The following is a 27,500-nucleotide window of genomic DNA, read 5'->3' as shown; positions in this document are numbered from 1 at the left end:
AAAAAAAAAAAAAAAAATTCCAGGAGACTCCTTGCATCCCTCAGTCACCACTTTTCAGACTCTACCAAGTCTCAAGGTTACTGCATGCCTCCAGCCCCTGCAGCCCTGAGTTCAGAGACAGTGCCCTGGAACCGTGATGGTCCAGCTTCTGGACTGCAGGCTAGCTTTTTAGACAGGACTCTTCTTATAGATCACATCGTATCATTCCCTGGATTTTTCTCTTGAAGTTTTCTGCCTCTGCAGAAAGTTGTGAGAATTTTTTTTTTTGGCCTTTGATTTTTCAAAACATGTTTCCATAGTTAATTCATTTTATCTCCACCCCAGCTCTATATAGAAGATAGTATAGGGATTACTATACCCATTTCCTGGATGGAAACACTGAGGCATCAGATGTTTATGTTGACATTGCATAGCAACAGAGAAGGAAGTCAGGAAGATTGTTATTGGAGAGCAGCCGGACTGTGACGCAGTCTGGGGCAGTTGTTTCTGGGATTTTCCTAATCAGCCCAGTGTGCATAGAGAGGAATATGGGCACCACACGGATCCTTCCTGGTCTCCAGAAGCTTGTTTCCAAGTCCCTACTTGAGGGTAGGAGGGTATGAGGCTTCTAGCAGCCAATGAGACCAATCACTCTGGCCAGGGAGGGGTATGAGATGATGGCTCTAAATAACTAAGAACTGGATTTCCCAACTCATACCTTTATTGTTGGTTTCCTTCCATTTCATGGAGAGGAAAACAGAAGCCCAGCCCATGAGGGAGGGGATGGTACCTGGTACATGCTGCCTGGTGTTAAAAGCAGATATCCTGGGTGCTGGGGCCAGGGCAGGCACCAGGGCTGCACCTACATCATGGCCCTTCCTGTTCCCATTTTCTTTGCACACAGCCCTTAGCCAACTGCTGGGAATGGAAATAGTGTTCTTTATAATGTGGAATTATTTCTTCCTTAGTGTTTCAGCCTATAGTGTCACTGTTATGAACTTTGGTCCACTTTGACTCTTGATCCTTTGTATGTGGTCCAGCCGTCTGTCCCCGATGCGTGCTACCCTGTGCTGCCATGTGCTGTCTCCCTCTGCTCCTGCTGGTTTGCAAGTGAGAGGGTGCGGTGAGAGCCTGGAGGAGGCAGGTGCAGGGATGGCCCTGGAATGTTGTCAGTGATGGCAGGTGGCACTGGGGGATCTCCAAATTCTACTGTCATTCATTCTACAGGAAGGTCACTGGGTTGGAGTCAAGGGTAAGGAAACTTGCCTTGGAGCTCCTTAGTCTCTGAATAGGAAGGAGCTGGGGCCATTTCATGCTTGGGTATCACACTTGGCCTTGAAAGTCAAGCTCCTGAGAAGAAGTGGGGGAGGCCCCAGATGTCCCACTGATGAGACTCCACGTAGCCCTGCGTGTCCCACATGTGTGCATGGGGTGAGGGGGAGGGTGTCTCGCCCCCGACCCAGGCATGTGTGCTAGAAGCCTGGGTGGAGCCAACAACCTCTTCTAAGAAGGGAGGGAGTGTCAGTCACTGGGTGGTGATATCTGACCTCTGCCCTCTAGGGAAAATATCCAAAGGAACACAGGTCGGAAAGACAGAGGCACCATGAGCACGGACCTGGGAGGGGACCACACTTTGGGGCTGGCATGTGGAACAGTTGAACTGAAATCGAGGGCCCAGTGGAGCAGCAGTGAAAGAGGAGTTTAAAGAGAGAAGGTTTGATGAGACTATGGTGACGGTCAAGGTCTGGGAGACTTTGCCTTGGAGCACGTGATGGTGTTTTTGGGGAAAATGAGATGCTGGATGAGTGCTTTAGGGCAGGGACTTTCAGGAGCCATTACAGGGGGCAGAGTTGAAAGGGAAGAGGCAGCTGGGCACCATGGCTCATGCCCGTAATCCCAGCACTTTGGGAGGCTGAGACGGGCAGATCACTTGAGGTCAGGAGTTCGAGACCAGCCTGGCCAACATGGTGAAACCCTGCCTCTACTAAAAATACAAAAATTAGCTGGGCATGGTGACGCAAGACTGTAATCCCAGCTACTGGGGAGGCTGAGGCATGAGAATTGCTTGAACCCGGGAGGTGGAGGTTCATGCCATTGCAGTCCAGCCTGAGTGACAGCGAGACTCAGTCTCAAAAAAAAAGAAAAAGAAAGGAAGGCGGACACTCGGTGGTACAGCCATAGGGAAATACTGTTTTTAATTTTGATATTAACTTTTATCGAAGCAATATATGTATGAATTTAAAAGTCAAATAGTACAGCTCAGCTTATAATAAAAGCAGCAGACCCTGATTCATTCTTTACCATTCCTGCTTCCCACCCTGAGAGAATCTCATTCAATTTCTGATATTTACTTTCTTATTTCTAAATCACATGCTTATACATTGTTTTAGTTTTGAATATTATCTATTGATTTCCACCTATGAAGGATGAGAATTTCACTTTTACACCATCCTCTACCTTATCTTAGCTATACACACACAATGGAGCACGCACCCTACTCTTAACATTCACTACACCCTACTCTTAACATACGTGCACCCTACACAAACATCCTACTCTTAAATTTCACTACGTCCTACGCGTAACATACATACACCCTACATAAACACCCTTCTCTTAACATTCACTGTCCATCCTCTGAACATAATTATATTTCTCTTTTTAGCTAAAACATCATTTGGTGTACACAGTATTATGATTATGTAAATGTTATTCACAGCTGAGCCACATAATATACTGTAATTGTATTTCCTCTTTTATTTTCCCTAGAATTAATAATCACTTCTTTTTTAGTTTCTTAGTGTTCCTTAATGCTTGATATAGGGAGCCTCTCAGCATATTCAAAGTATATTGAATTTTTAAAATTTGATTTGCATTTTTCTTAACAACATTCTCCCTGGAGTGTCCACCCTCCTGTCTCAATCTGGACCAGCTGTGTTCTGACTTGTGTGGTGATCTGGAGGCTTGATGTGGGGTGAGCGTTGGGGAGGAAAAGAGAGTCACTCTGAGAAATCTGTTGTCTTTCTCCTCTGTTGGATCCCGTTTCATGAATGTCATATTTTCCTCTTTCTTGGTTTATACCCTCGTTATGATGAGGTACACTCTTCAGTAATTTTCAGAAAGAAGCATTCATGGGAATTTTTTTTCACTTCATCTGAACAATATGTCCATGCTGTGCTTTTGTTTGTTGATAGTTTGGCTGCGTATAGAATTCTGGAATGGAAATAGTGTTCTTTGTAATGTGAAATTCTTTCTTCCTTAGTGTTTCAGCCTGTAGTGTCACTGTTACGAACTTTGGTGCGACTTTGACTCTTGATCCTTTGTATGTGGCCTTTTGTTTTCCCTCTGAAAGTTTCAGGATTTTAAAAAAATAATCAATGTTTTTGAAACTTCATGGTTTTATGCCTCAGTATAAGTCTTTCTTCTGAACACATAATGGTCTCTTTCAATCTGGAAACATGTCCTTCAGATCTGGGAGATTTTCTTATGTTACTTTTTGAATGATTTCTTCCTCTTCATTTACTCTTTTTTTTAACTTATTTATTTATTTATTTATTTATTTATTTATTTATTTACTGAGACAGAGTCTCACTCTGTCACCCAGGCTGGAGTGTGATGGTGTGATCTTGGCTCACTGCAACGTCTGCCTCCTGGGTTCAAGCGTTTCTCCTGCCTCAGCCTCCCGAGTAGCTGGGGTTATAGGCACCCACTACCACGCCCAGCTAATTTTTCATATTTTTAGTAGGGACGGGGGTTTTGCCATGTTAACCAGGCTGGTCTCAAACTCCTGACCTCAGGTGATCCACCTGCCTCGGCCTCCCAAAGTGCTGGAATTACAGGTATTAGCCACCATGCCTGACCTGTATTTTTTTTCCTCTGGAATTCCTATTAGTTGGAATGTTGGATCTTCTGAACTGCTCCTCTAATTTTCTTACTTTTCTCTCCCATTTCCTCTCTTTGAATTTGTTTCTCCTCTTGGGGAAATTTCTTTATCTTCCAGCTCTTCTGTTGAGTTTTTACATTTCTACCGGGCCTTTTTTCCTCTTGGAATATTCTTTTTCCAAAGATGTTGTGTCTTGTCTCTCTGAGGATATTAAAGATGCTTATTGTTGTTATTCCTTTTTACTGTTTTTTCCCACTCTGTCTTTCACATTACAGGCTCTTCTCAAATGTTTAGTGATCCTTAGTTGTCTCTTCATATATACAGGTGAGTTCACACATAGCTGCCTGGAAGTTTGCTGTGTATGTGTAGAGCAGGGCACGGTTGGGACTGCTTGTTCGCCAGTGGGCTCCATTATGGGATGATTGGAGGAGGACCTGGCTGTTCTTTCGAGGGATCTACAACATGTCAATATTCGTGTTTTCTCTCTTGCACCAGTTCTCCTTTTTACTGCCTGGAGCGTTCAGGAGGCTCCCTGTTTTCAGTGCCTGGTTCAGCTTCCAGCCATGAGTCCAGAGCTTAACTAACTCAGACCCTCTAGAAAGTAAATCTCACATTTTCTGCAAGAGTTGGGGAAGGGATCTGGGAGTCTAACCACTCTTTTTAAAGCTGTCCAGCCTCACCCCATTCCCTCCCACTCAGCATCACCTGCTGTCTCCAAGTCCCGAACTTTTCCAGTGTTCCGAGACACAGGCCTGAGCTTCAGCTCGCCCATCTCCTCAGGCAGTTATAACTGGCCCATCTGTTTCCAGTTTCCAGAATTTTGTTGACATCTCTCATCTGCTGTTGTCTCCTCTCCTGTTCTTTTTGCCCTTGTGGATTTATGCATTTTTAATTCCTTTATTGTCATTTTGGTGAGGGGATGGGACAAAAACAGAAATAAATGGATGTGTTCAATCTGCCATGTTTACCACAAAATCCTGATTCTTTTAAAACATTTATTGAATGCCTTCTATGCACAAGTGACAGTGCCAGGACTAAAGAGGTGGCCAAGGTAAATAACAAAAAGGAAGAGGAGGGTGAAGAGTGGGAGTCGGGAAAGAGGAGGATGTCCGGTATGGCTGCAGCAGGTCAGGAGGGCCATTTGGTAAGCACTTTGATGAGTGTCTTCCAGGGATTGCAAAAAGCCAGTACACAGCTGGAGGCTGCAAAGCAGGGACTCTGAGGAGGGACTTGGAGATGGGAGGGTGCTGGGCTGGCTCTGGAGGAGACCAGAACAGCTGGGGAGACCAGCCTAGGCCCAGAGAGATGTCCTCCAGCCATGTCAGGGTGTGAGTGACTTAGGGCCCAGGCCCACAGAGCTGGCAGCCCACCCCGGCTCTCAGAGCATACCTGGCACCTTTTAGATCCAGTACATTTCACCCAAGAGAGCAGATACTGGTAGAAAGAAGAGATGTCGCCAAATTATTGCTCCCCGATTCCTCCAGACAGAGATGCTGGAGTACGGGTACACATGAGGGTACACATGACCAGAGTGGGGCTCCCTGAGATATGTGTTGATGCCCCGTGGGCACTCGCCCCTCCTGCTTCTCTCCCCTGCATTGTCCTGTGTGGACCTTGTCCTCCTGCGCTCAAGTGCCTTCTTGCTTATTTGAGAAAGAAACACAGCCCACCTCTCCTATAGACCGCATTTCTCCTCCATCACTGCTCCCCCCTAAGCTGGAATGCCACAAGCCCCCATATTTGGGAATGACATCCTCCCGAAGCATCCCAGTAGGCCTCCAGAATCACCGGTAAAGAGGCACCTGCTTTAGCGTCCAACAGAAACTGAAGTGGTTTCTCCTCTGCCCCAGGAGCCCATGTTCAGAAAGTTCCTTGCCTCTGACTTGAATTCTTCTTGTTCCAACGGGAGCCCCCTTTCCTTATTCTCCGTGGAAGGGTGCGATGTTGGAGTGCCCTCCTTCCTTCCGAAGCTCTTTTTAGGCTAAAGCTCCCCACCAATCCTCTGTTCTCTTACCTAGAGGCCTCTTCAGCTGCCACCCTCATCCGCAGCCCTTCCAGACCAGGAAGTCCCACTTAGGAGGGGCCTTGAACCCACTCTCCATCCTTATCTCTGGAGTCCTGAGGCCTGGGCACAGAAAGGTGACCCGACTTTGAATCCTGATTCCACCACTTGCAATTTGTGTGACCTTGTACAAGTGGCTTCATTTCTCTGACCTTCCATTTTCCCCATCTGGGAAAAGGAAGCAGGGAGTGAAGGTGTGTAAAAATGCAACCAAGGGCAGAGGACAGAGGGGCAGAATCCCAGTAACCCTCTCCACGACCCCACCCCAGCCCCAGCAGGCAGCAGCCCAGCCTCTGAGCAGCACAGGAGGCTCTGTCACCAGCTCTGATCCACAGAGGCGCCTGCACCTTGTCAGAACTCCATCTGTCAGGAATTTATTACTAATGCATTTTATAACAGGCTCTATAATAAGATATTAAAGACCGTAGCGGCATCTAGCAAGCATTCCATAAATATTAATAACGCCTTTAGAGATGGCACCTACAGTGGAAATGGTAGGGCTTTTTGCCAAAGTTTGGTCAAGGGTACAGCATAAATCTTACAGGGGGTGAAGGGAGCAGGTGCACCCCAAAGGTGAGAGGGTGTGGCATCCTTCTTTTCTCTCTCTCTCCTATCTTCCTTTCTCTTGCTGCTTAATGTTTGTACGTCTTTTCGTGTGTTCATAACTTTTCCTCTAGAATGTCTCTTTTTATTTTCCTGTTTCAGTTAGCTCCTTTCTCCCCAAGTTTCCTTTCCTCCCTTTTCTCTTGCAAATTCTCTTTCCTCTTCATTCCGTTTTCACTCTGGCCCTCAGTCCTGCCCCTCTTACTGTTCTCACCGCATTTTCCTCTGTGTTTCTGTGCTGCCCCTTCTCCCTGCCCCTCCTCCCTGCCCCCCTTTCTTTACTGCTCTCTTCGTCTGGTTCCTCCTTCCTGCCTCTCTGCCCCTCTCCCTCTGGCCTTTTCTCCCTCACTGCACACGCTCCCTCACCCTGTTCCAGTGAGCACCCGAGCCACCTCTGGAGAGGCCTGGGGTGTAATGTAACTCACACTGCATGTGAGAAGTGAGCTATTTATCATTATTATTAACGAACAAGATCCTTTGCACGGCAGAACTTTCCCAGAGTCTATTCCCTTGTCACCCCAGGAGTAGCAAAAAGATTTATTTGTCTCTGAATTGCACAGGGTGGCCCATTTACAGCAGGTCCATCAGAAGTGATATGGAGCTTAAATGGGAACTGGAAGAGGCAGGACCTGCCCTGCCTGCGACCTGCATGGTGTGGGTCACTTGGTGAGAGAGACAACCTGGCAGGTGCAAGAATTTTGAAGGAGATAATGCCTAGACATGCTCCCTGGTCCCCTGAAGGCATGGGTGTACATGTGGGGAGACTTCCTTTGAAATGGCCCAGAAGCCATAAGGGAGTAGGTGGGACCAGGCGGGGGAGGGGGTACCATGAAGGAAGGGAGCAGGGAAGCAGGGGTGGGGCAGAGAAGTGAGTCAAGAGGCCTCCCTCAGAAGTAGAAGTGATCATGCCCCATGGGGTCTTTCTTCCAAAGACCACGGCTGCTCCCTTCCAGCAAGAAGGTGGACCCAGGGCCAGTCTCCACAATGGAGGTGTGGGGAGAAGCTGCCCTGGAAAGGAGAGACCCAACCTCCAGCTGAAACAGGCCTCTTGGTGCTGCTTCTTACAACTCCAGCCCATGCAGTCCCAACCCCAGACACCAGAGCGACACCTTCCACTCTTTCTCCTTGTCCTCAGATGGCAAAGCCTGGCCCTGCCGAGCATCTCTCTTCAAGGCCTGTCCTGGCTGACTGTGTCAAGTCCATGATCAAGCCATCCCCTGCCCATCCGGCCACCTCCCCATACACATGCTGATAATTGCCTGCAACCTGGATTTGCACATTAATAGGAGTGTCTGGGGACAGTTAAAATGAAGAGGGAGCCGGCATTTACCCAGGCTCCTTTATGCTTCTCTCCACTGTAACCTCCAGCCTCGTGTGGCAGGCACTGCGCCCTCATTAGCAGTCCTGCAGCAGTGACCTGGCACTTTGCTTGCTGTGGGCACTAAAGAGGTAGAATCCCATCAGCAGAGGGTCTGGGTGAGCCTGGGGTAGAGCCGTGGAAATGAGGAGGCCCTGCCCATGGCTGGGCATGCTCTGGGGGCAGGAGCAAGGAGCTGGGACCCATGCAGGCCAGTGTGAGCAAGTGGGGTGCTCACAGAAAGGACAGCACAGGCAGGTCATAGCACTGCAGCCACAGGCAGGAGACAAAGTCAGTGGGGCCTGGGACGGCCATGGTAGGAGGCTCTTGGAGGCCCTCGTTTCTGTTTTGTCTCCTGCACAGTGTTCTGCTCCGCTCACTGCAGGTGGGCTTCCTCTGACTGCCCATGGCATCTCTGCCACCCTGTAACTGTGGCTTGTGTGTGGCTTTTGGCCTGTCATGGTGCCCACTCCAGCCAGATAACAAAGATCTTTCTTTTCAGATTCTCAGAGAAAATTGATTTAATTTCTCAGGCACCACCTGATTGATGTGGCCTGGGTGTGAAGTTACTTGGAAGAAACGAGAGTGCCTAGACCCATCATCTAGAGCAGAGCTATGGTCATGAGGAGCAGCCGTTCTTGGAAGGAGGGTTGGCGGGGAGGCAGCGGTTGGCATCTCTTTGGGTGAGGTGGACAGAGCACTCTGTATGAGTCAAGACACCCGATTTCCACTCATGGACTCTGCCATGATCCACCTGTGAGGCCTGGAGCAAGGCACGCCCCCATCTGGGCTCGTTTTCACATCTGTAGTCCATCCTAGGAAATGGAGAGGCTGGACTGGATGACCCCAAGGTTCCTTCCAGCTCATGCATTCCAGCCATCCAGGGTGGTATATAGTCAAGACTGGCTTCCTCGTTTAGGAGCCTCCCAGGCCCCCAGGTGCCCCTCTCACCCCTGCCTCAGATCCCACCTCTCCCCTCACAGGCTCTCAAGCCCATTGTGGAGGGTCTCCTGGGGCTCTTCCATCCTCATCTTGTCTTCAGCAGCCAGGATCCAATCAGCGGAGATGTTCTCTTTCTGAATTTTAAGGTGCCCATTTGTCCCAAGTTCATGGTGAAGAGATTCATTGACTGTTTACATTATCTATAATACTTCCCCCTTTATGTGGGGTTCATCTCACCCTGCCTATAATGGTATTTTATTACTATAGTAATAAGCGCAATGACCATTTATTGAGTATTGCTCAATGTTGCTGTGTATCTGGCCCAGGGAGACTCTCTTTTTTTCACACTTTATCTCATATAATTCGTTTGTTTGTTTGTTTGTTTGTTTGTTTGAGACAGAGTCTTGCTCTGTCACCCAGGCTGGAGTGCAGTGGCATGATCCTGGCTCACTGCACCCTCCGCCTCCTGGGTTCAAGCCATTCTGCTGCCTCAGCCTCCCCAGTGGCTGGGATTACAGGCACGCACCACCATACCCAGCTAATTTTTGTATTTTTAGTAGAGACAGGGTTTCACCATGTTGGTCAGCCTAGTCTTGAACTCCTGGGTAGGAGCTGCTAAGAGCTCCATTTTACAGATGAGGAAACTGAGGCCAAAAAGAGTTTTAACAGCATGTGTCTGCAATCTCCCAGGGGAAAGGTCCAGACTCAAAGTTAGGGAGTCTAACTCAGAATTCATGCTCTGAGCCACCAGGTGTCACTCCCTGTAGCCTAAACCCAGATGCACCTGGCCCCATAAAGCAAATCTGTTTGTGTTGAGTCTGCAGATCTGTGTGCACGTCTTTGCATTTTCCATGGAACAGCAGCTGGGTGCTCGGAGAAGCCCCCAGCGTATGTGCTGATGAGCGCCCCTCCTTCCCCCCATCTACTTCCCTGATAGAACATGGTGCCCAGGACCTGAAATGCAGGAAGTCAGCATTCTTTTCTCTCCAATAGTTTGTCCCTTCTAAGTATATGAATGGCTCCTTGCCAGGCCCATTTAAAACCTTCTCTAAGTTATGCGGAAATTAAATGGGTTTTCACCGCAGGGCATGAAACATAATCCAAGAAGGTCAGACATGGAGACCATCACTTCTTTTTCCCCTTTTCCACCATTTCCTGAATCTTGCTTTTAAATCCTCTGATCAGATGCAGAAGGATCAGAGAGGCTTCCCCCAGGACCATGCGATATGGACAGTCAAATGTCCTCGCCTCCCCGAGGCAGGGAGCTGGACAGCTGACATCTCCCGGGAGCTGTCCCTCTCCTGTGGGCGCCAGCTTCATACAGAGTGGTTTAAGTAGACTGGCCGAGAGCTCTGAAGTGAGGGCTGGCTGTTTTGGTTGTTGTTGTTGTTATTGTTGTTGTTGTTAAATATTTGGTAGAATTCACCAGTGAAGCTGTTGAGTCCTGTGCTTTTCTTCGTTGGAAGATTTTTTACTACCAAATCAAATAAACACAAAAGCATAATGTTAAATTAAAAAGCAAGTTTCAGAGTGATCTATTGTATATGAAAACCATCTATTTACAAATACCCATGAAACAGTATCTTATATTATTCATGGCTAGATATAGATACATATGAAGTATAAAAACAGACTTTCACACAAGGGGCTGGCAGCTCTGAAATCAGAATGTGGTCATCCTTTCTTGTGGCAGGAACCGTGGGCCCCCATGAAGTGTTTCATTCTGGATTCATGGGACTGGCTCTGGCACTTACGTGTGATCTAGAGAGAGAGAGGGCAGGACAGAGAACTGTGGGTTAGCTGAGAACCTCAGCTCCTCAAGTGGAAGGAGAGATGGAAATAAGGGATGCTAAGGTACCCAGGGCTTAGCAACAGGGGAAAGTTCTACCCCTAGGGCTGAAGGGAGAAGGAGAGGAAAATAGTGTTATCAGAGACCACTGAGAGTTGGGGCTGGGGAGGAGAGCCTGCTGGGGTAGAGCTGGAGGGAGTAGAGGAAGTAAGACCCCACACTCTTTCTCCTCCTGCTCTAGGAGCTCCTACCAGAACTTCCCATTGGCAGAACCCGACTGGAAGCCAGCCAGCAAGACAGCCTGGAGATCCAATTCACTGAGGGCCCGGGGATTGGGGAAAGGCAAAACTGGGTGGATCACGGGGCCGGGGGGTGGGTAGACAGGGAATGCCCTGGATGGTACTGTTCATATCAGTGCTTCTTGACACCTCCCTGCCCCACCCTTGAAGGTGCCCTTGTCTGTGCCCGTCTAGGTTTCCAGAAATTAAAATCGCAGCTACTGTCTTCTCAGCGCTTATGTGCTGGAATGTTTACACTCATGAGCTTGTGTATTCTTCACACTAACCCTATGAGATATGATTAGCTTCAGTGTACAGTGAAGGGATTAAGGATCAGAGAGATTATGTAATTAACCCAAAGACACACAGCGAGACTGGGATTCCAACAAATGGTCTGTCCATCCCTGAAACTCTAGCACTTGTCTGCTTTGCCCCCTTGCAGACTTGATTCTGTTTTGGAGGGAATGAGCATCTTCCAAGCAGCTGAATTAGGATGGGCAAACCTAGCAAAGGAAAACCACATTCAGATGTCCAGAGGTGTGAGGGAGCCTGCTGGGTTCAAGAAGTACAAATAGCTCCATTCCCCTAGGAAATAAAATGTGAAGGAGGAAACAGGGATGGACCACAAGGACCTGTGCTCTATGCAAAGGGCACTGGGGAGTCACGGATGGTGAGGAGGAGAGGGGTGTCCTGCATCTGCCTCCTGTCCCCAGTGGACAGAGTGGTTGGAACAGGCAGGACGTGAGCCTGCCCGTTCAGGTTGACACTTGTCTGCTGATGGGGGCAAATCCACAAACCCAGGAAGAACCTTCAGCAGCCCCATGGCGTTGTTCTCCGCAGGCCCTTTCCAGCCTGACCCGGAGCCCTGTAAAGAGCACCCCTATATTAAGTGCATGGTCTGTCTGTGAAGGGCTGCCAGGAGGGAGGCTTGAGGTTGGTCCCCAAAAAGGAAGCCTGCAGCTTGGGCAGCCAAGGGGCATTTGACAGAGGAAGCGAAACCACCAAGAAACAGGTTTGGGGACCATAAGATCCCTCATCCAGAACTCCAGGATAAGCAAATCATCTTTGGAACTGGTGCTGTTTACAGCCACCAGGAGGCCATCAAAAAATGAAGAAGGAAAAAAAAAAAAAGATACTGCATTTTAAATTTTTGGGCCCCTCCTAGAATGAAAATGACAAGGCCTCGGGTCTGGTCGGCTGAGGGATGTAGAGAATGGGCTTTGGGGGACTCAGCTCTGATGGCACAGCTGCTCCGCGCCGGCTCACCCTTGTACTTGCTTTGCTCTCACCCCCAGAATACACCAGTGGGGACGCCCATCTTCATCGTGAATGCCACAGATCCCGACTTGGGGGCAGGGGGCAGCGTCCTCTACTCCTTCCAGCCCCCCTCCCAATTCTTCGCCATTGACAGTGCCCGCGGTATCGTCACAGTGATCCGGGAGCTGGACTACGAGACCACACAGGCCTACCAGCTCACGGTCAACGCCACGGTGAGTCTCCACGCTGGGGCCCCAGCAGTTCCAGCTGCCTCTTCCCACCCTGGAAGAGAGCAATGGGGCATTCCAATGGGACACTGACCCAGTGGCACACACTCGAGGATCTATAATAACAATAGTGGTGACAGTCATGATAGAAATGAGGCTGGCATTGCTGAGGCTTCGTGCTGTGTCCCTGGCACCATGCTGAGCACTTAAAGGGACTTTAAACCTCAAGCATCCCTATGTCATAAGTATTGTTAAGATGCCCATTTTGCAGATGAGAAAACTGAGGCACAGGAGCAATTCAGTGACTTTCGATGGTCACCCAGGAGCCTGACTCTAGAGCCTGCTCAGGTAACCTCCTTGAGACATTCTTAGTGCAGGGCGCCTCTTGCTCTCTGGGTCACAGGACAGAGGTGTTCACCCAGCTGTGTCCTCACACCATCCAGCATGCAGGGTCCAGAGAGGTTCAGGCATCCTGGCTCTACTCCACAGAGTGGTGTCATTCCACAGCATTCCTCTGTGCCAAGCACATTGCTGGCCCCTGGGAATTCCAAGATGAGTGAGTCAAGGGCAGAAGGCAGGAAAAGGTAATTATCCCATCTGATGGCTGACTCTGTTGAGAGTCACACAGCGTATAAGTAGTGGGGGAGCAAGAACCCAAGCCCAGGTTGTCCACCTCTCAGTCCAGGGCCCTGACCACTGTGCCCCATGGCTAGACATCTCCAGGTCTCAAGAACATTGCAGCATGCCCTTTGTGCCAGCTGTTTGGGAGATCCTGGGGAACAGGCAAGCCACACTCTAAATAGGGTCCTCCCCCTACCCGTCCCCTCTCCCTGCTCCCAGCTGCTACGTCGGGGCATAGCTGGAGCCATCAGTTGGCAGCAGGGCCATAAGCTGGCCTGTTGTCCCTTAGATTCTGTTGACAAAGCTTGTGCCAAGAGCAAAAATACATGGGAATCCCTCTCACCCCTCCAGGTCCCATCTACCTGACACACAGCATCCACTCCTGACCCACATAGCTGTCGAGGGGGCTGCCGGCAGTGCTGGGGGCTCTCCGTGGCAGGTCACAGGCTGCAGATCCAAGGCTCTGGATCTGGACCAGGTTGAGAATCCAGTTTTGAAAGATGGGGTGCCCCAAGTCTTGGCCAAGATGCAGAGAAAGGCCTCAAGAGCTAGGAAATGCAAACTTCTTGTTTGTCTCTGGCGCAGTGGCTATGAGGGAGGTCACTGCAGGTGACACTCACATTCTTTTCTTCTCCCCTGGTTAAGTGTTAGTTGCCTGGGAGGAGCTGTGTGCTACTGTTTGTAAAACTGACTTCGGGGGTCAAGAGGACGTGCAAACCTAGGATTTGCTTTTTGTGCACATTCGCCTGCACCTTGCACGCAGCCCGGCACCCACACATGCAGTGCCCCTCCACCGCACTGTTTGCACACACCAGGGTCCGGAAACGCACAGATGCTTGCCCGCTGTTGGATAATTTCCATCCACCATAAAAATGGCTTTGGATCGTTGGGAATAGACCAGAGCTGGGCACGGGCAAGAATGTGGGTGGCGGGGCCTATCCAGAGGCCTAGGCTCAAGCTGGGATGGTGAATACAGTTAAATTGCTGTTACTCTCCCAGAAATCATGCTTGGAAGCAGCAGAACGGGAGGGGCCCTAGGAGTCCCTCTCTAGATGGCTTCCCCCTTGCTTCTGGAGGAGCTGACACCAAGTCCTTCTCGGGGCCGGCGCTGGGCCCTTGGCTGCTGAGCACTTCCCCAAGGAAGGAGATTCTCGTGCCTGGCATTACAGGCCACAGTGTGAGTTCCCAGCCACCGCGAGGCGGGTACCAGGATGGGGAAATTGAGGCATCCTCTGGGAACAAGCTGCTGACAGCCATGGGCCCCAGAGTCACAGCTGGGAGCCTGACAGGATCCCTCCCCTTTCCCCACCACAGAGTCCAGAGTGGGCTGGGCAGGGGCATTCGTGGCATGAGCAGGACTGCAGCCACAGGTATGGGACAGAGAGGGCCTGTCCCAGGCTAGACAAAAGCCAGCTGCCTTTAAAAGCCTGGTTATGGCAAATCAGACCTGCTGGCATCCCCTGTCCAAGAGGTCAGGGGACTTGTTTTGAGCCTCTCCACTCTAGTCCTGGGTGTCTGGTGATCATTCAGGTCCCTGGCTGGGATGCCCAAGCCTGCGGTGCGGGCTCTGGTCCTGGAGCCTGAGAGCCTGCCTCCCGAGAGCCTCTCTGCTCATCTCCTGCTTCCAGACCTTCCCCTCCCTTGCAGTACCCACTCCCATCCCTGAAGGCCCCCTCACCCTCTCCTTGGCTGTCCCTAAGAATTCCTAAAGACAACCAGCCCTCCCTTCTCCTAGGCACTGCAGCTCCATCTCTGCAGGCCAGGAGCAGATACCAGGCTTCTTGGAACACCAGGAATGCCTTCCATCATTCAAGTCACCCCAGACAAACCAAGGGAGATCGAACCTAGGGACCGTCGCTCCTCAAATCTTAGAGAATGTTCCAGCCCGAGGGGCCTTAGAAGTCATTCACTTGAGCCCCTTCATCTCACAGAAAAGGACATCAGATTCCCAGAGGGAAAAACAACTCATGTGAGGTTACTCAGCAAATTAAGAGACCGAACTGGTATTAGAGCTCTAAGTCAAGACTGTTAGTAGCAAATTTTTATGTGAAAGGATCTGAGTTTGAGTTCTGGCTACACACTTGGAAGTTGTATGACTGTGGGCAAGTTACTCAGCCTTTCTGAGTCTTTGTTAACTCATCTGAATAATGGGCCCATTGTAACTACAGATGCGAGTGAAGTGCCCGGTAGAGTGGCTGCCACCTCATCTGTGCAAAGCACTGCAGTTACTGTTACTGCTGGCTATTGTTATTCAGTTGCAGCAGGCTACTTAAACAGTAGGAGATAGGTTTGGGGTTTTCTTTCTTGCCAAGCATTAAAAATTTTTTTTTTTGAGATGGGGGTCTCGCTGTGTTGTCCAGGCTGGAGTGCAGTGGCTATTCACAGGTGCAGTCTTGGTGCACAACAGCCTCAAACTCCTGGGCTCAAGTGATTGCCCCACCTTAGCCTCCTGAGCAGCTGGGACTACAGATGCATTGGCGAGGTTTTATACAATGAAATTCCCAGCTGACGGTTTAAATATTGCTCGCCTGGCTACAGGGGAATGGCCTATGTGACCTCTCAGGATTCTTTCTTGGAGTCCCCCAAATGTCACAGACCCTGGAGCTCCCCCTCCTGGTTAGACTGGGAAAAGTCCTTAACCCGTAAAACCCCAGCCCAAAGCAAGAGACTCATGAATGCAGGAACGCAGGTGCCAGAGTAATCCCCTCTGTGGCCTTTCTTCCGAGGAGTCCCCATCCTTGTCAATCCCCTGCTGCCCTAGGATGAGTGCGGGCAGGAAGTGGGCACAGAGAGGGGTGGCAGCCCCCGGCTGAACTCAGCAAAGGAGCACCATATCTACTCCAAGCTGGTCATCCCACCACCCGATGTCCAAGGAAGTCAGGCCTGGGCTGCTAAGGGCTGGAGGTCTAGCTGTACCCCAGCCCTGCTTTGTAACACTGGATAAGCTGTCTTCCTCTGGACCTTGGGGATGCTGTTTGTGTTTTCTTCTACAGTTCAGAAATCACCGCGGGTTCTTAGAGTTCTTAAGCTTTCTTTAAGCCCTTCCCTGCTGGAGTGCAAGAGCATGGGTGTGTGTGTGTGTGCGTGTGTTTGCACATATGTGCTGCACAGTGCAGGTCTGTGTGTGTGTGTATGTATGTGTGTGAGTGTCCCCACCATCACTCAGCCTAAGGTTGTGTGTTCTCTCTGCTCCCTAAGGATCAAGATAAGACCAGGCCTCTGTCCACCCTGGCCAACTTGGCCATCATCATCACAGACGTCCAGGACATGGACCCCATCTTCATCAACCTGCCTTATAGCACCAACATCTACGAGCATTCTCCTCCGGTAAGACTCCTGGCCCTGAGGGACTTCCTTCTGAGCTCCTGTTAGGGATGAGCCCTGTAGTGGGCCGGGCTCCTCCTTGGCTCCTCCACAGTCCCTGTGCATGGCAGTGATGGGTGTCCTGGCACAGTGAAACCCCAGCCACTCTTCACACCATGCCCATCTCCTCACCCTCTCACTCTACCCCAGGGGCTCCTTGTGGCAAAGAACAAAGGCTTCCAGGGCAAGTAACGGGGAGCCATTCAGACAGACTTATGTGGAAGGATGGGGATCCCATGCAAAATCCAGCCTGGGCTGGAGAATGGATCTAGACTCAGTCTGGCTCCACAGAACATCAGTGTAGCTCAGCCGTGTCCCTGCCGTGTCAGTCTGTCCCTCTCTGCTGATGAGCACTGCCAGAGATGGTGGCAGCTGCCCTTCTTCAAGGGCCCTCTTGGCTCCAGCTCTTCCCTGCGAGCTTGCAGCTCCTGCTGCCCTCCCTAATGCCCAGTCTTTGAATTTCTTAAGTCCAGGGTTCCAAGAAAGGCTCCTGATTTTTCTGGTGTGTTGCAAGGTCATAGGTCACAAGCCTGTAGATCGGCTACCCATGGGTGTCTTAGAGGACAAAACATGCCTCGGCCCACTCTGCAAGGCTGTGGGTGGGGCAGCTTTGCTCAGCTGTGGGCCAGATGGGCAACGGCAGCCATCTCTAGTCTCATAACCACTCGTGCGTCTGTGCAAACTTGGATGCAACACTGGCTCTGGGTGGAAAAATTAGAAAAAGCTACCTCCCCTAGGCAGTCACAATCCCTGGTCATCAGCTTAGGCAACAGCATTTGAGGAAGGATAAATGAGCCCCTTCTTTTGAGGGAACTCAGCGTGCTTAGAGGAAGGACTCAGCTTTGGGAGCAAAGTGGGGCACCTGCCTGAGGCTCGTGGGTGTTCAGGGCCCCACCTGCACCTCTGCACAGGCTCACAGAATTGAGTGTGTCAGGTGAGCTTCCCTTGACTGGGGTGCAGGCTGTGCTCCTGGGCCTGACCCCTCATTTGGAGACCAGGGCTGCCCTGACCACTGGCCTCCCTTCAGAGCACGAGGCCCCAGTCTCCTGCTGTGTGGGGCTGGCATTCGGCCGCTTCCTTCTTGGGGCAGGTGTGGAGGGAGGCTCCAAGAAGCAGGATCCTTTCCAGCCTGCTACTGTTGAATGTTTGAAGCTGCTTTGAGAGTAGAGGGGGACAGATCAATGCCCCCAATTCCCCAGCCTTCTCTTTCTTAGCATTCTGTGGGCAGTGGGAGCCCCGGCTTTTGAGACTGAAGGCCGACTCTTCTCAGTGCAGCCCAGCCCATTTCCCATGACTCTCCTAGCCCCCTTTCTCTCTGCCCCTAGCCCAACTTTGCCAGGCCAATACCTTTACAGCATCAGGTCAGCCCTGGCGTGCTATTTTCAGATGAGGCAGGGCCCACAATCTGCCCATGGCCCCTGGGCATCTCCTGAGTGCTCAGCACTCTTGAACAACTTGCCCCACCTCTGCTCCCCTGAAGGACTGGAAGCGTGCAGTCGGGCAGGGACAGGGTCTGCTGTGGGCATAGCACACAGTGTGTGCTCAGGAGGTGGTTATGGAATGGACAAGTGAACAGGCACCCTCACCTTGGGCAGACCAACATACTCACCCTCCTGCACCCTCTCTGCCCTGTGCCTGCTCTTGTCACCAGCCCAAAGTCCACCCACCCATTCTACCTTTCTTATAACTTTTTCACTCTCTACCTTTCTTATAATTTTTTCCCTGGCTTCTTCCCTACCTGTCCCAGAGACAGCAATTCCTCTCCCTCAACCCTGGTAGAATTAACTCTCTCTATGCTGCATAATTTTCCACTTAATTATAGTCTTGTCTGTAATGTTACCTATATATGTGGGCTACTTCTGAGCCCCCAGTAATCAAGGTACTTGCGTCTCTGGAACATGATCTCAGCCTTCCTTTGGGTCTCCAGGGCATCATGCCCGGGGCTAAGTGCAGGGAAGATGCCCAAGGCCAACTAGATTGAAGTACAGGACACAGTGGTGGCCGGGCTGGCAGAGGAGCTCAGAGGAGTCCCACACTGCCGTACTCACTTTGGCTGAATCACATAGCCTCCTGACCACCTCTTCACTGGGAAAGGGGATAATTGTGCCTGCAGTGGTGCCTCCCTCGCCTTAGAGTTTTAATGGTTGGAGATAATGCACATAAAACACATAGCAAGTGCTGCCAATTAGCGGACATTAAACTACGCTGGGCAGTGACCTGGTCAGTCAATTACAGTAGCCAGGTTGGGTTGGGGCTCCCAGCTTTGGCTTCCCTTCAGAGTCGTAATAGTTGGCAAGATGTGTGTTCCTGGTGTGAGTGTCCCCTGAGACCCCTAAGTTGTCTTTTTCTAGTTTCGTTTTTAGTATTTCGTGCAATGCTCAGTGTGCGTGTTTTTACTTCAGACCTGCAGATTTCGGAGCTGTCCATCCATTCAGTCTGCACTTCATCCTTTAATGCACCCATCAAACATTGATGAGGCTGGTCCCATGTGCAGGCCCCATGCTAAGCCATGCCCTCTGCTGTCCAGGTGATCCCACAGGCTCCTGCTAGGGCAACCCCCTCAGTCTCAGCAAACCAGATCCTTGCCCCCCTTAACTCCCGGTCTCCTGATGCTCCATTTCTTGGCATATGCTGTGATTCTCCTCTCTCAGGGACAGGCATCTTGATGTCTCTTTGCCTCGCCAGTATTGCTCTTTTGTCTCCACAAGGGCACTAAGGCCCATGCCCAGGGATCTGCTAGACCCCCAATCTGGGTGGTGCAGGCTTGAACCCCGTAGCTTGGCTTATGGCTGGGCTGGGGGAGCCAGAAAAGGCAGTGCATTGAGGGTTTCAGACCCTCCAGCCTTGCCCGGCTCCCCTGGTGCCCACAGAATCCGCCTGTGTCCACACACCTCTGCCCTTCCTCTGGTCTCCACACTTGAGGAGTTCTCGAGTTCCCTCGCCTTTTGCCGAGCCTCTGTCCTGCAGGCTGATTCCCCTGCACTCCCAGCCTGATCCTTCCCGGCTGCTAATTGGTTTCTGTGCCTTGATCTGGGCCCTCCATGTCCCTTTACAGTGTAGAACCCTGATTTAATGCAGCAATTCCCCGGCCGGGCCCAGGCTGAGATGCACCCTGGCCTACTCTGCCTCCCAGGCCGGAGGACCCTAGCACCCCCATTCCCAGCCTTGCCTCTGCTGCCCCGGGGCCCCAACCGGACCTTTCGCCATTCTCCCCAACTCCCCCTCTTTATCTGCGGCTCGCAGCATGTATGCCTCCCCCTATCAGCGTATCGGGCTAGCATGCCTCATCTAAAGTGTATATATTACCTAATAAAATCCTTCTTATTTGGGATTATTGCATCAGATTTTAATTTCCTCACTCGAGCAGCAGCATGTCGGCCTGCCCGTCAGTGAAGAGCCGACAGAAGGTGAAAAGAGCGGATAAACTGCACAAATTACTGCCAGCCGATGCCTATCAGCCCTTCGACTGGAATTGACTGGAATTAAGGACTGAGAAATAGGATTTGCTACCTCAGAATCTGCTGTGGCAGCTCTCATCGGAAGTCCCTTTCAGCCCCCACCAGCCTGCCCCTCCAAGGGCACCTCCTATTCCCGAAGCAAGCTGCACATTCACCTTTCAAGTCCTTAATCCCATCATGGAAATGGGGTAGGGGGTGTCCTGGCTGAGCTTGCTGAGAAGGAGGAGGACACGGACCCCTGACGCCACGCACAGCCCAGCTGGGCTCCTGTGTCCACAGTTTTCCTGACAAGGGCATCTTTGGAAGGGGACAAGCCACAGAGGGAAGAGACACACTCCCTTCTGGAGAAGTCCAGCTTCTCTCAACTGTGTCCCCACTGCCCGGGCCTCAGAGGCTGGGGCTGCCTCTCACACCTCACCCACATCTCAGCTTGGCATACCCATTGGGTGCGGAGCCCTGAGCCCTTGCCTCCTCCAGAGAGCAGTGGGGTCCCCCGGGCCCACCCCACGTGGCCCTCCATTCCCCAGTCACCCCCACCCTTTTCCCCTCCCCACTGCACCTTGTGACCCTCAGCAAATCCCTGAGCACTCTGAGCTTCAGTTTGCTCACACGTACCCCCATGTGAGGAAAGAGAGAGGGGGGGAACCTTGCTTGGTGCCCCACACAGTGGCACATCGTAGGCACTCCACTCATGCCAATTCTGCCCTGGAGGCTGCTAGCTGTCCTTACAATGCACAGAAAGCCCCTTGCCGCTAAGTAGAGATGATTAATGTGGGCTGTTGGGGAGTCTGAATTTGCTGAAATTCTTTGGAAAAACCCACGTGGATGTGCATTTTCTGGGAAGAGGCCCCTGAGTTGTCCTCAGATGCACACAGCGATTCTAGGCCCAAATAAATAGTAACAGTCACGTTTATAGCATTTGCCGTACATCAGGTGCTGTTCCGAGTGCTTCACGTTTATCGGCTGCTGAGGGGTAGGGATTGTGATTTTTACCCATTTTATAGATGGGGAAAACAAGGCAACAAGAGGTTACAGGTAACTTACTCAAAGGATTCGAGTGCACGCAGTCTGGCAGCAGAGTCAAACCCTTAACCAGCTTGTGGTGCTCGTCCGCTCCTCCCATCACAAACAGCTGGGCCCCTGCAGGCCTGCACGCCGTAGCCTCTCTGTCAGGAGGCTTCCTACTCCCTGAAATGTGGATTCCTGTGAAGGGCAGATGCCCTTGGCAGGTCGCACCCTGGTACACACTGCAACTGGACTGGCTCCCTGGAGAAGCACAGCAGGCAGCGTGCCCTTGGGAGTGGGGCCGGCTCTGGGCCGAGCACAGCCGCACTTCTCCATCCCCTCCTGTCTTTGGAAATAAGTTTCAGTATATTGAAAATATAATCACTGAGCCTCTGAAACAAGAGCTGTGGGCTCCCAGGAGCCCCCATTCCTCCCTGTTAATTCCTTCTCATAACATTTCCAGTCTTTCTGGCTGCACTTGTATTAAAAGCTCAGAGTTTTATTAAAAGTGGATTTATTTACCCAAAAAGAGATGAAACCCCAAACTTTGCCAGGAGCCTGTCAGACCTTGCTTCGTGGAAGCTCGGGTACAACTCTTGTGGGAAGAGTCCCCATTGTCCTCCTGTCCTGGAGAACCAGCTGCCCTCCACAGAGCCCTGCCCGCCCAGGAGGCCTCTGGGCAGCCCCATGCAGGAGCCTAGCACAGGCTCTGAGGACTGAGGGCACTTTGGTCGCCAGGTCTCCTCTACACAGGCCTACACCAGCCCCCTCATGCCTCCTCCTGAGGATCCCAGGCCTGGCCTAGCCCTGCCCTGCATGTGTGCCTGGGACGTGCAGTTGCCCCTGAGTACTGCTTAGTGACTCTCTGGGGTGGTGCTCCGGTGGGCCTCAGGCCTAGTTATCCTAGCAGGCCAGGAGAGCATGGAGCAACTGCTGTGAGGGGATACCAGTGCCTGGGGAGGGTGAGGTGGGGGGTGCCCCTGCTGTGTCATGGCAGCAAGACTGGGTGGAGTTAAAGGAGGAGCAGCTTGTCCCACAAGAGCACAGGGTGTGCCTGTCAGGGAACAAGCCTCTGCACAGGTGAGGGGGGCGGGGGTGCAGCGCAGGCTTCAGCCTCCTGCTGATAAACAGTGAGTGTAGAGAAGTGGCCAAGGCCACAAGAGCCCTCATTAGCCATGCAGATGCCAGAGTTGACATTTCCCTGGGGATGGGGACAGGCTTGTCTTGCTCTCTATCACCCAGGGGAACACTGTGGCCTGGAGCCAGAGCCTCAGGCAAGCAAGGTGGGCAGGCGTGGCTGGCACTGGCCATGGTGCAATAGGACCTGAGGAGCCAGGTAAAGGCTGCCCCGGGCAAGGGGTGACTCAGCAAGTGGTGGCGGTGACTTTAAACCCTGTTTAAGGGCTCTGTGAAGGTTTAAACAAACTCTTGTTTGTTCATTTGTTTATTCAGTCAATCAACCAACACATTAATTGGTATTTGAATGTGCCAGTTGTATGCCAGGATCTCTTCCTAGGACAGTCTTATGCCTCCAAGCACTTGCCTGAGCTCTACCTTCTACCCAGAGCACCTTCCTCTTCATGTCCTCTCCCTGGCAAACTCCTACTCATGCTTCATGACCCATGCTGAATGTTGCCATCTGTACAACAGTTTGCCAGTTCCTCCAGGTGGACTTCTCCCCTTTTTGGTACATACACGTGGCTCCATCTGAGCCACATGTGTATTCACACTCCTCATATGTGTATAGCAGCTGTCTGCTCAGATATCCTTGACTTCATGCTGTAGGCTGTGCTCCCCAAAAACGCATTCCCCTGGCTCCCCATCCTATTAGTTCCAGCTCCTGGCCCCTTCTCCACCAGTGCTGCAGCAAGAATGAATAGGGGTGTGGGCAGAGCCATTCCAAGCAGGAATTGCCAGGCACAGCACTGTGTGGGCCATGGTTCCTAGGGCCATGGCAGCCTCCGGAGTTGCCATGGTCATCCCCCGAGATACATGCTTTCACGATTTATGCTTTCATCCCTAAGGTAATTGATCCATCATGTTCTCCTTTATTCAGACCCCAGTGAAAACAAAGTCCCAGGCTTTTTGCTGTTATTCTTATTAAGGTGGGGGGAAAGTGAGGCCAGAGAGGTGCAGCAACCTTCCTAAGGTCACACAGCAATGTGATGGGTGGTTGAGCTAGAGACCAGATCTCTTGTCTCTTCGCTGGATGCTCCTCATCGGTTCTTCTTCCATGGTGGTCCATCTGAACAAGGGATATGGGAAGGGGAAAGGGGAATGATAGCATCGGTAAGGTTGGGCCTCCCCATGGACCATAGGGCGTTTGCCTGGGAACTGCAGTGTGCCCAGGGCAGCTGAGGCCTGAACCCTTGGCACCTGCTTCCTGGGTTGCCCTTGCAGCCAGGATCAGCCTGGGGAGGAAAGCTGTGGGTGCCATGACAGCTGCAAAGAAAGACAGCAGCCAGGGGACCCAAACTCAAGTCCCTCCTCTCTTCTGCCAGGGCACGACGGTGCGCATCATCACTGCCATAGACCAGGATAAAGGACGTCCCCGGGGCATTGGCTACACCATTGTTTCAGGTAAGGCAGAGGCTGCCCCTCTCACCTCTCACCCCTCTATCCTCCACCCAAGGAGAGCCAGTAGGTGTCTCAGGCTCTGAGGGCTAAGGAGAGGTCTGTGGGCATGTGGGACAGGGTAGGAGACCTGCCTACAGGGACAGTCCTCGCCAAAGGGCCAGGAAGGGGACCGAGTGAAGGCAGTAGGAACGGGGAGAAGAGATGCTGGGAAGCCGACAGAGGCTAAAATGTCTGGGGGCTACTTGGCTGGCAGTGGGGGGTGGGAGCGTGTGCTGCTGTCCAAGGTCTGAGACACTTGGGCACTTTGGGGCTCTGGGCCTGGGACTTGGGTGACTCCCGTCTAACCTCCTCCAGCACTCTGGGTTTGTCTTTTTCTTTTCGTATTTGATGAAAAGGTGGCAGTTCTAACATCATTTTAGAACAAACGGAGCTGCAACTACAGCTGATTTCATGTTCTTTTCACATTTCCAACCCTTAGGAATTCATGTCACATCTGGAATGTTGCAGGGGGGAACATCGGCCCCCTTGCCACCAGATGCCTTGGTTGAGCAGAATAGTGACTGATGGCAGAGATGGTTCTGGGTGACGGGATCCCTGACCCACGCCCCACCCAAAGACTGACAAATGGCAGCTCTGTTCGGCTCTCCCAGGGCTGGTTGGTTTTAGAGCAAGGATGCCTTGAGGATGCGGCGAGAGGCTGCTCGCCCACAGACTCTGGCTCTGCCCACCCCCCATACATGCCACTCTCTGCCTCCCTGCCCAGCCCACGAGTCGGTGAAGGGTCAGCCTGGTGTATCTGGGCAGGGCAGGCTGATGGCTGAGAGGACGTCTGGCCAGTTTCCACCCACTGCCTGTCCCTACCATACTCCCACACCCCCAGAACCGGTACTGGCATTGCTGGAGTAGCATCCTGCCCCTGAAGCTCAGAGGACAGCAAGACATAGTGATCAAGAACATGGAGGAGGAGGGAGTCTACTGTGCCATGTCATTTTGGGTGGGTCCCTATCCCTCAATTTGCCTGTACTTCCACAAAATGGGAGCAGTAAGAGTACCTACCTCGAGGTGATGTAAGAGTCAGATGATTTAACATATAAAGGGCTTAGTCAATGCATGTAAAGTACTGCATAAGTGTTAGCTATGGTTATTACTAGAGCTAGCAGCTAATGCTACCTTGGGAAGCTAGGGGTTAACTAGTAGGAAGGAGACATCTCATGTCCTTGGCAATGCAGGAAACCAGGGGTGTCCACCTGGGACCTGCAGCTGCTGACATGACTATTGTATTGTCTCTAAGCCCAGTGTACTCCAGGACCCAGAGCCACTCCCAGCCCAGCGCAGGTGGTGACTGACAGCAGGAGCATGGATTTGGGCCTCTGCACCACCCCCTCCCCCCATTTCATCATTCTGGTGTCGAGCACAGGACCTGGTTAGCATAAACCCTGATACGTACTTGCAAAATGAGTGAATGTCACTCTAGGGGAGTGAGTTTTCAAACTCCAGCATGCCCAAGAATCTCCTGGGGCTCCTACCCAAAATACAAAGTCCTTGGGCCCCACGGAGATTCTCCTGGAGGTCTGGGATGGGTCCAAGAATGGTCCTTTCTCACAGCACCCCAGGCAGTTCAGGTTCAGGCAGTCCTCAGATGGGGATGTGAGGAAGCCAGGCCCAGGAAGGAAACTGTTCTGCAGGAAGGCAGGACCCGCTTGTGAATCGAGGCCCTTTCTAGGTGGGCAGAGGAGAAGAAGAGGCCTGTCTTGGTGCTGATCTTCTTCATGAATTTTGCAAATTGAGACACAGCGTAAGAGCCTCCCAGTGACCAGGGGCTTGTGTTGGAGAACTGAGGGAACACCAGTGAGCCCTGGGTGATGGAGTTGGGGAGCCAGGATAGAGCGGCAGCAAGAAGGGAGTGCTCGGCTGGGCGGGGGCATGTCTCTCATGTGCTGACAGCCTCTGGGGCTGGTTTCAGATATACCCCAGCCTGGATGGAGGTGGAGAGCAGAGAGCCAGGACTTGGTTCAAGGTCATGCTTAGAGTGGGAACTTCTGCAGAGACTCTGTGAGCCCATCCTCCAGGGCGCTGGTCCATTCCAGGTTCATGCTGGATGCCAGGCTGCCAGTCCAGACCCTTGGGTCCTCTCCAGTCTTCAAATAAACCCTGATGGCTCCAGCCAGAACCATCTCTCTGCTCTCTCCCTCTGGGGAAGGAGGCTGGAGGGCTGAGCTGCTGAGCCTTTGGTGTCTGGGCTGGACTCTGGAGCTTGCAGTCTGGGCACGACCGCCTGAAACATCTCCAGGGGCAAAATCTCCTGGGACAGGCTCCCAAGTACAAATAACAGAGTGAGAAGGGAGACCCAGGATTTGAAACCACAGGGAAGGGATGTGTGTGGAGGTGAGGTCAGGAGGCAGAAACTTCTGGAAGGCCTGAGGCATTCAGCATAGCTTTATAGGATTCCCACTGCCAGCACAGATGTGTCTTAAGGGCTTTTAGAAAGGGTGACAAATGGGTTACTTCTCACATGCCAGTTTTGATTGATTGGTAATGACTGCCTGCAGAGGATTATGGAACCAAACAGGCTCATGAGTGCAGTATTCAATTGGCAGAGTCTGCTATGGATGTGGCAAGGGAGAGGGCCACTGTGTGACAAATATTTGCCATCCTTAGTATGTTACCACTTGAGCGACACTTGCTGGGTGGCCTTAGATCTTCCTCTACCTATTTTGTGGGTGTTTGTCACCACCTTGCGTCGCCCAAACCCCTGTTGGGTAATGAGCAGTTCGAGCAAAGGTCAGTCCTTCTCTTTCTTCCCTACCCATCCTGACTGGCTCAATGGGGCTGCCCCTACCCACCATTCCTGCCCCCTTCTCCCTGGCCCTGGGCTGGCACAGTCTCCCTGAGAGCCATCCTCAGCATGAACCTAAAGCAGGTTGATGGGCAGGAGGGCACTGTCCCCAGGAGAGCAGGTGGACAGCGGGCTAGGATTTTGGCCTCATCTCTACTTCCTTCCACCAGTGTAGACACGGCTGAAAAGAACATTGTCTGCCGAGGGTCTGTCTCACACACCTGCCTCTCTGGTAACATTTGGTTGCAGCCCTCTCCTGGGTGGCCTGGCCAGTGCCTATTTATTGGGAAGCAGGCAGAAGGGATGGTTCATATCACCCGGAGGGCATCTTCACAGCTGACTGCCCCAAGCTTGCCCTGAGTGCCCAGAAGGGGCCTGCCCCAGCCCTAGCAGCTCAGGAACCATTTTCCTTTGAAAGAAAGAACTAAGGGCTTTGTAGCGGGTGGGCAGAGCCAAGTGGAGAGTCCTGAGTGTGGTGATGTGGGTGACTTGAGTCTCTGGGGCACCCCCAGGAGCCTGGGCTGGTGGTGGCTCTGTCTGCAGTGGGTGAGGCCTGTCTGCCCCACGTGGCTGGAGACAGGCCTGAGCCCACACCGGATCCATGGCCCACAGTTAACCTGCCCAGTCCCCTGGGGCCCTGTCCCCTCCAGGCTGTTTATCAGCCCTGCAGCTGTGGGGATTTATGTCTGCACACCAGTGCTTTCCCCATTACTAATGACCCCTCTGTTTTGCCAAGAACAAAGAGGCCTTCAGCGCTAAGTTATGGCTCCATTGCCATCAATTTGTTCTCAGCTCCTCGTGGCCAAACTGAGACTGAGGAATGACAAGTTCTTTCCCATAGATGACCTGGCATGGGCCCCATCTTCTCCCTCAGCCTATACCTGCCCTGCCACCCACAAGTGGCATCATTTTCTTGGGGCCTGACCAAAAGAGAGTTCTGCAGGCTCCTGTCCCCAAAGGACAGCCCAGCCTGTGGTCTCAACAGACACCCCCTCTGGCTTCATCCTTCCTCTGCCAGACAGACACAACCCTCCTTCAAGGGGCAGTTGCACTCGCCACCCCCACCTCACCAACAGAGCACTGAACTTGGAGTCAGAAGTTGTGGGTTCGAGGCCCAGCTGTTCCACCTGCCAGCAATGTATCTGAGCAAGGGGTTCGACCTCTCGACCCCGTGGTCCTCCCCACGGAACTGGGTTAATAATCCCCACATGGGTGACAGGGTGCTGGAGAGACTCTAAAGGGCCAAAATATTAAGGATTATTA

At 52.0% G+C, this 27,500-nt stretch overlaps 1 protein-coding gene across 1 annotated transcript in view; it reads left to right on the top strand.

The window, feature by feature from the left end:
- LOC108516852 (cadherin-23) overlaps positions 1–27,500 on the top strand; it is a 421,574-nt gene that overhangs the window by 161,759 nt on the left and 232,315 nt on the right. The window contains exons 7-9 of the mRNA XM_017854517.1: positions 12,189–12,383; positions 16,197–16,325; positions 23,326–23,404. Of these exons, the coding sequence (XP_017710006.1) occupies positions 12,189–12,383; positions 16,197–16,325; positions 23,326–23,404 (403 nt within the window). The remainder of the gene's footprint in view (positions 1–12,188; positions 12,384–16,196; positions 16,326–23,325; positions 23,405–27,500) is intronic.

This window comes from Rhinopithecus bieti, unplaced genomic scaffold, assembly GCF_001698545.2.
Source record: "Rhinopithecus bieti isolate Rb0 unplaced genomic scaffold, ASM169854v2 scaffold_36008, whole genome shotgun sequence".
Taxonomy (NCBI): Eukaryota; Metazoa; Chordata; class Mammalia; order Primates; family Cercopithecidae; genus Rhinopithecus; species Rhinopithecus bieti.
This window is presented reverse-complemented; position numbering and strand designations above follow the sequence as displayed.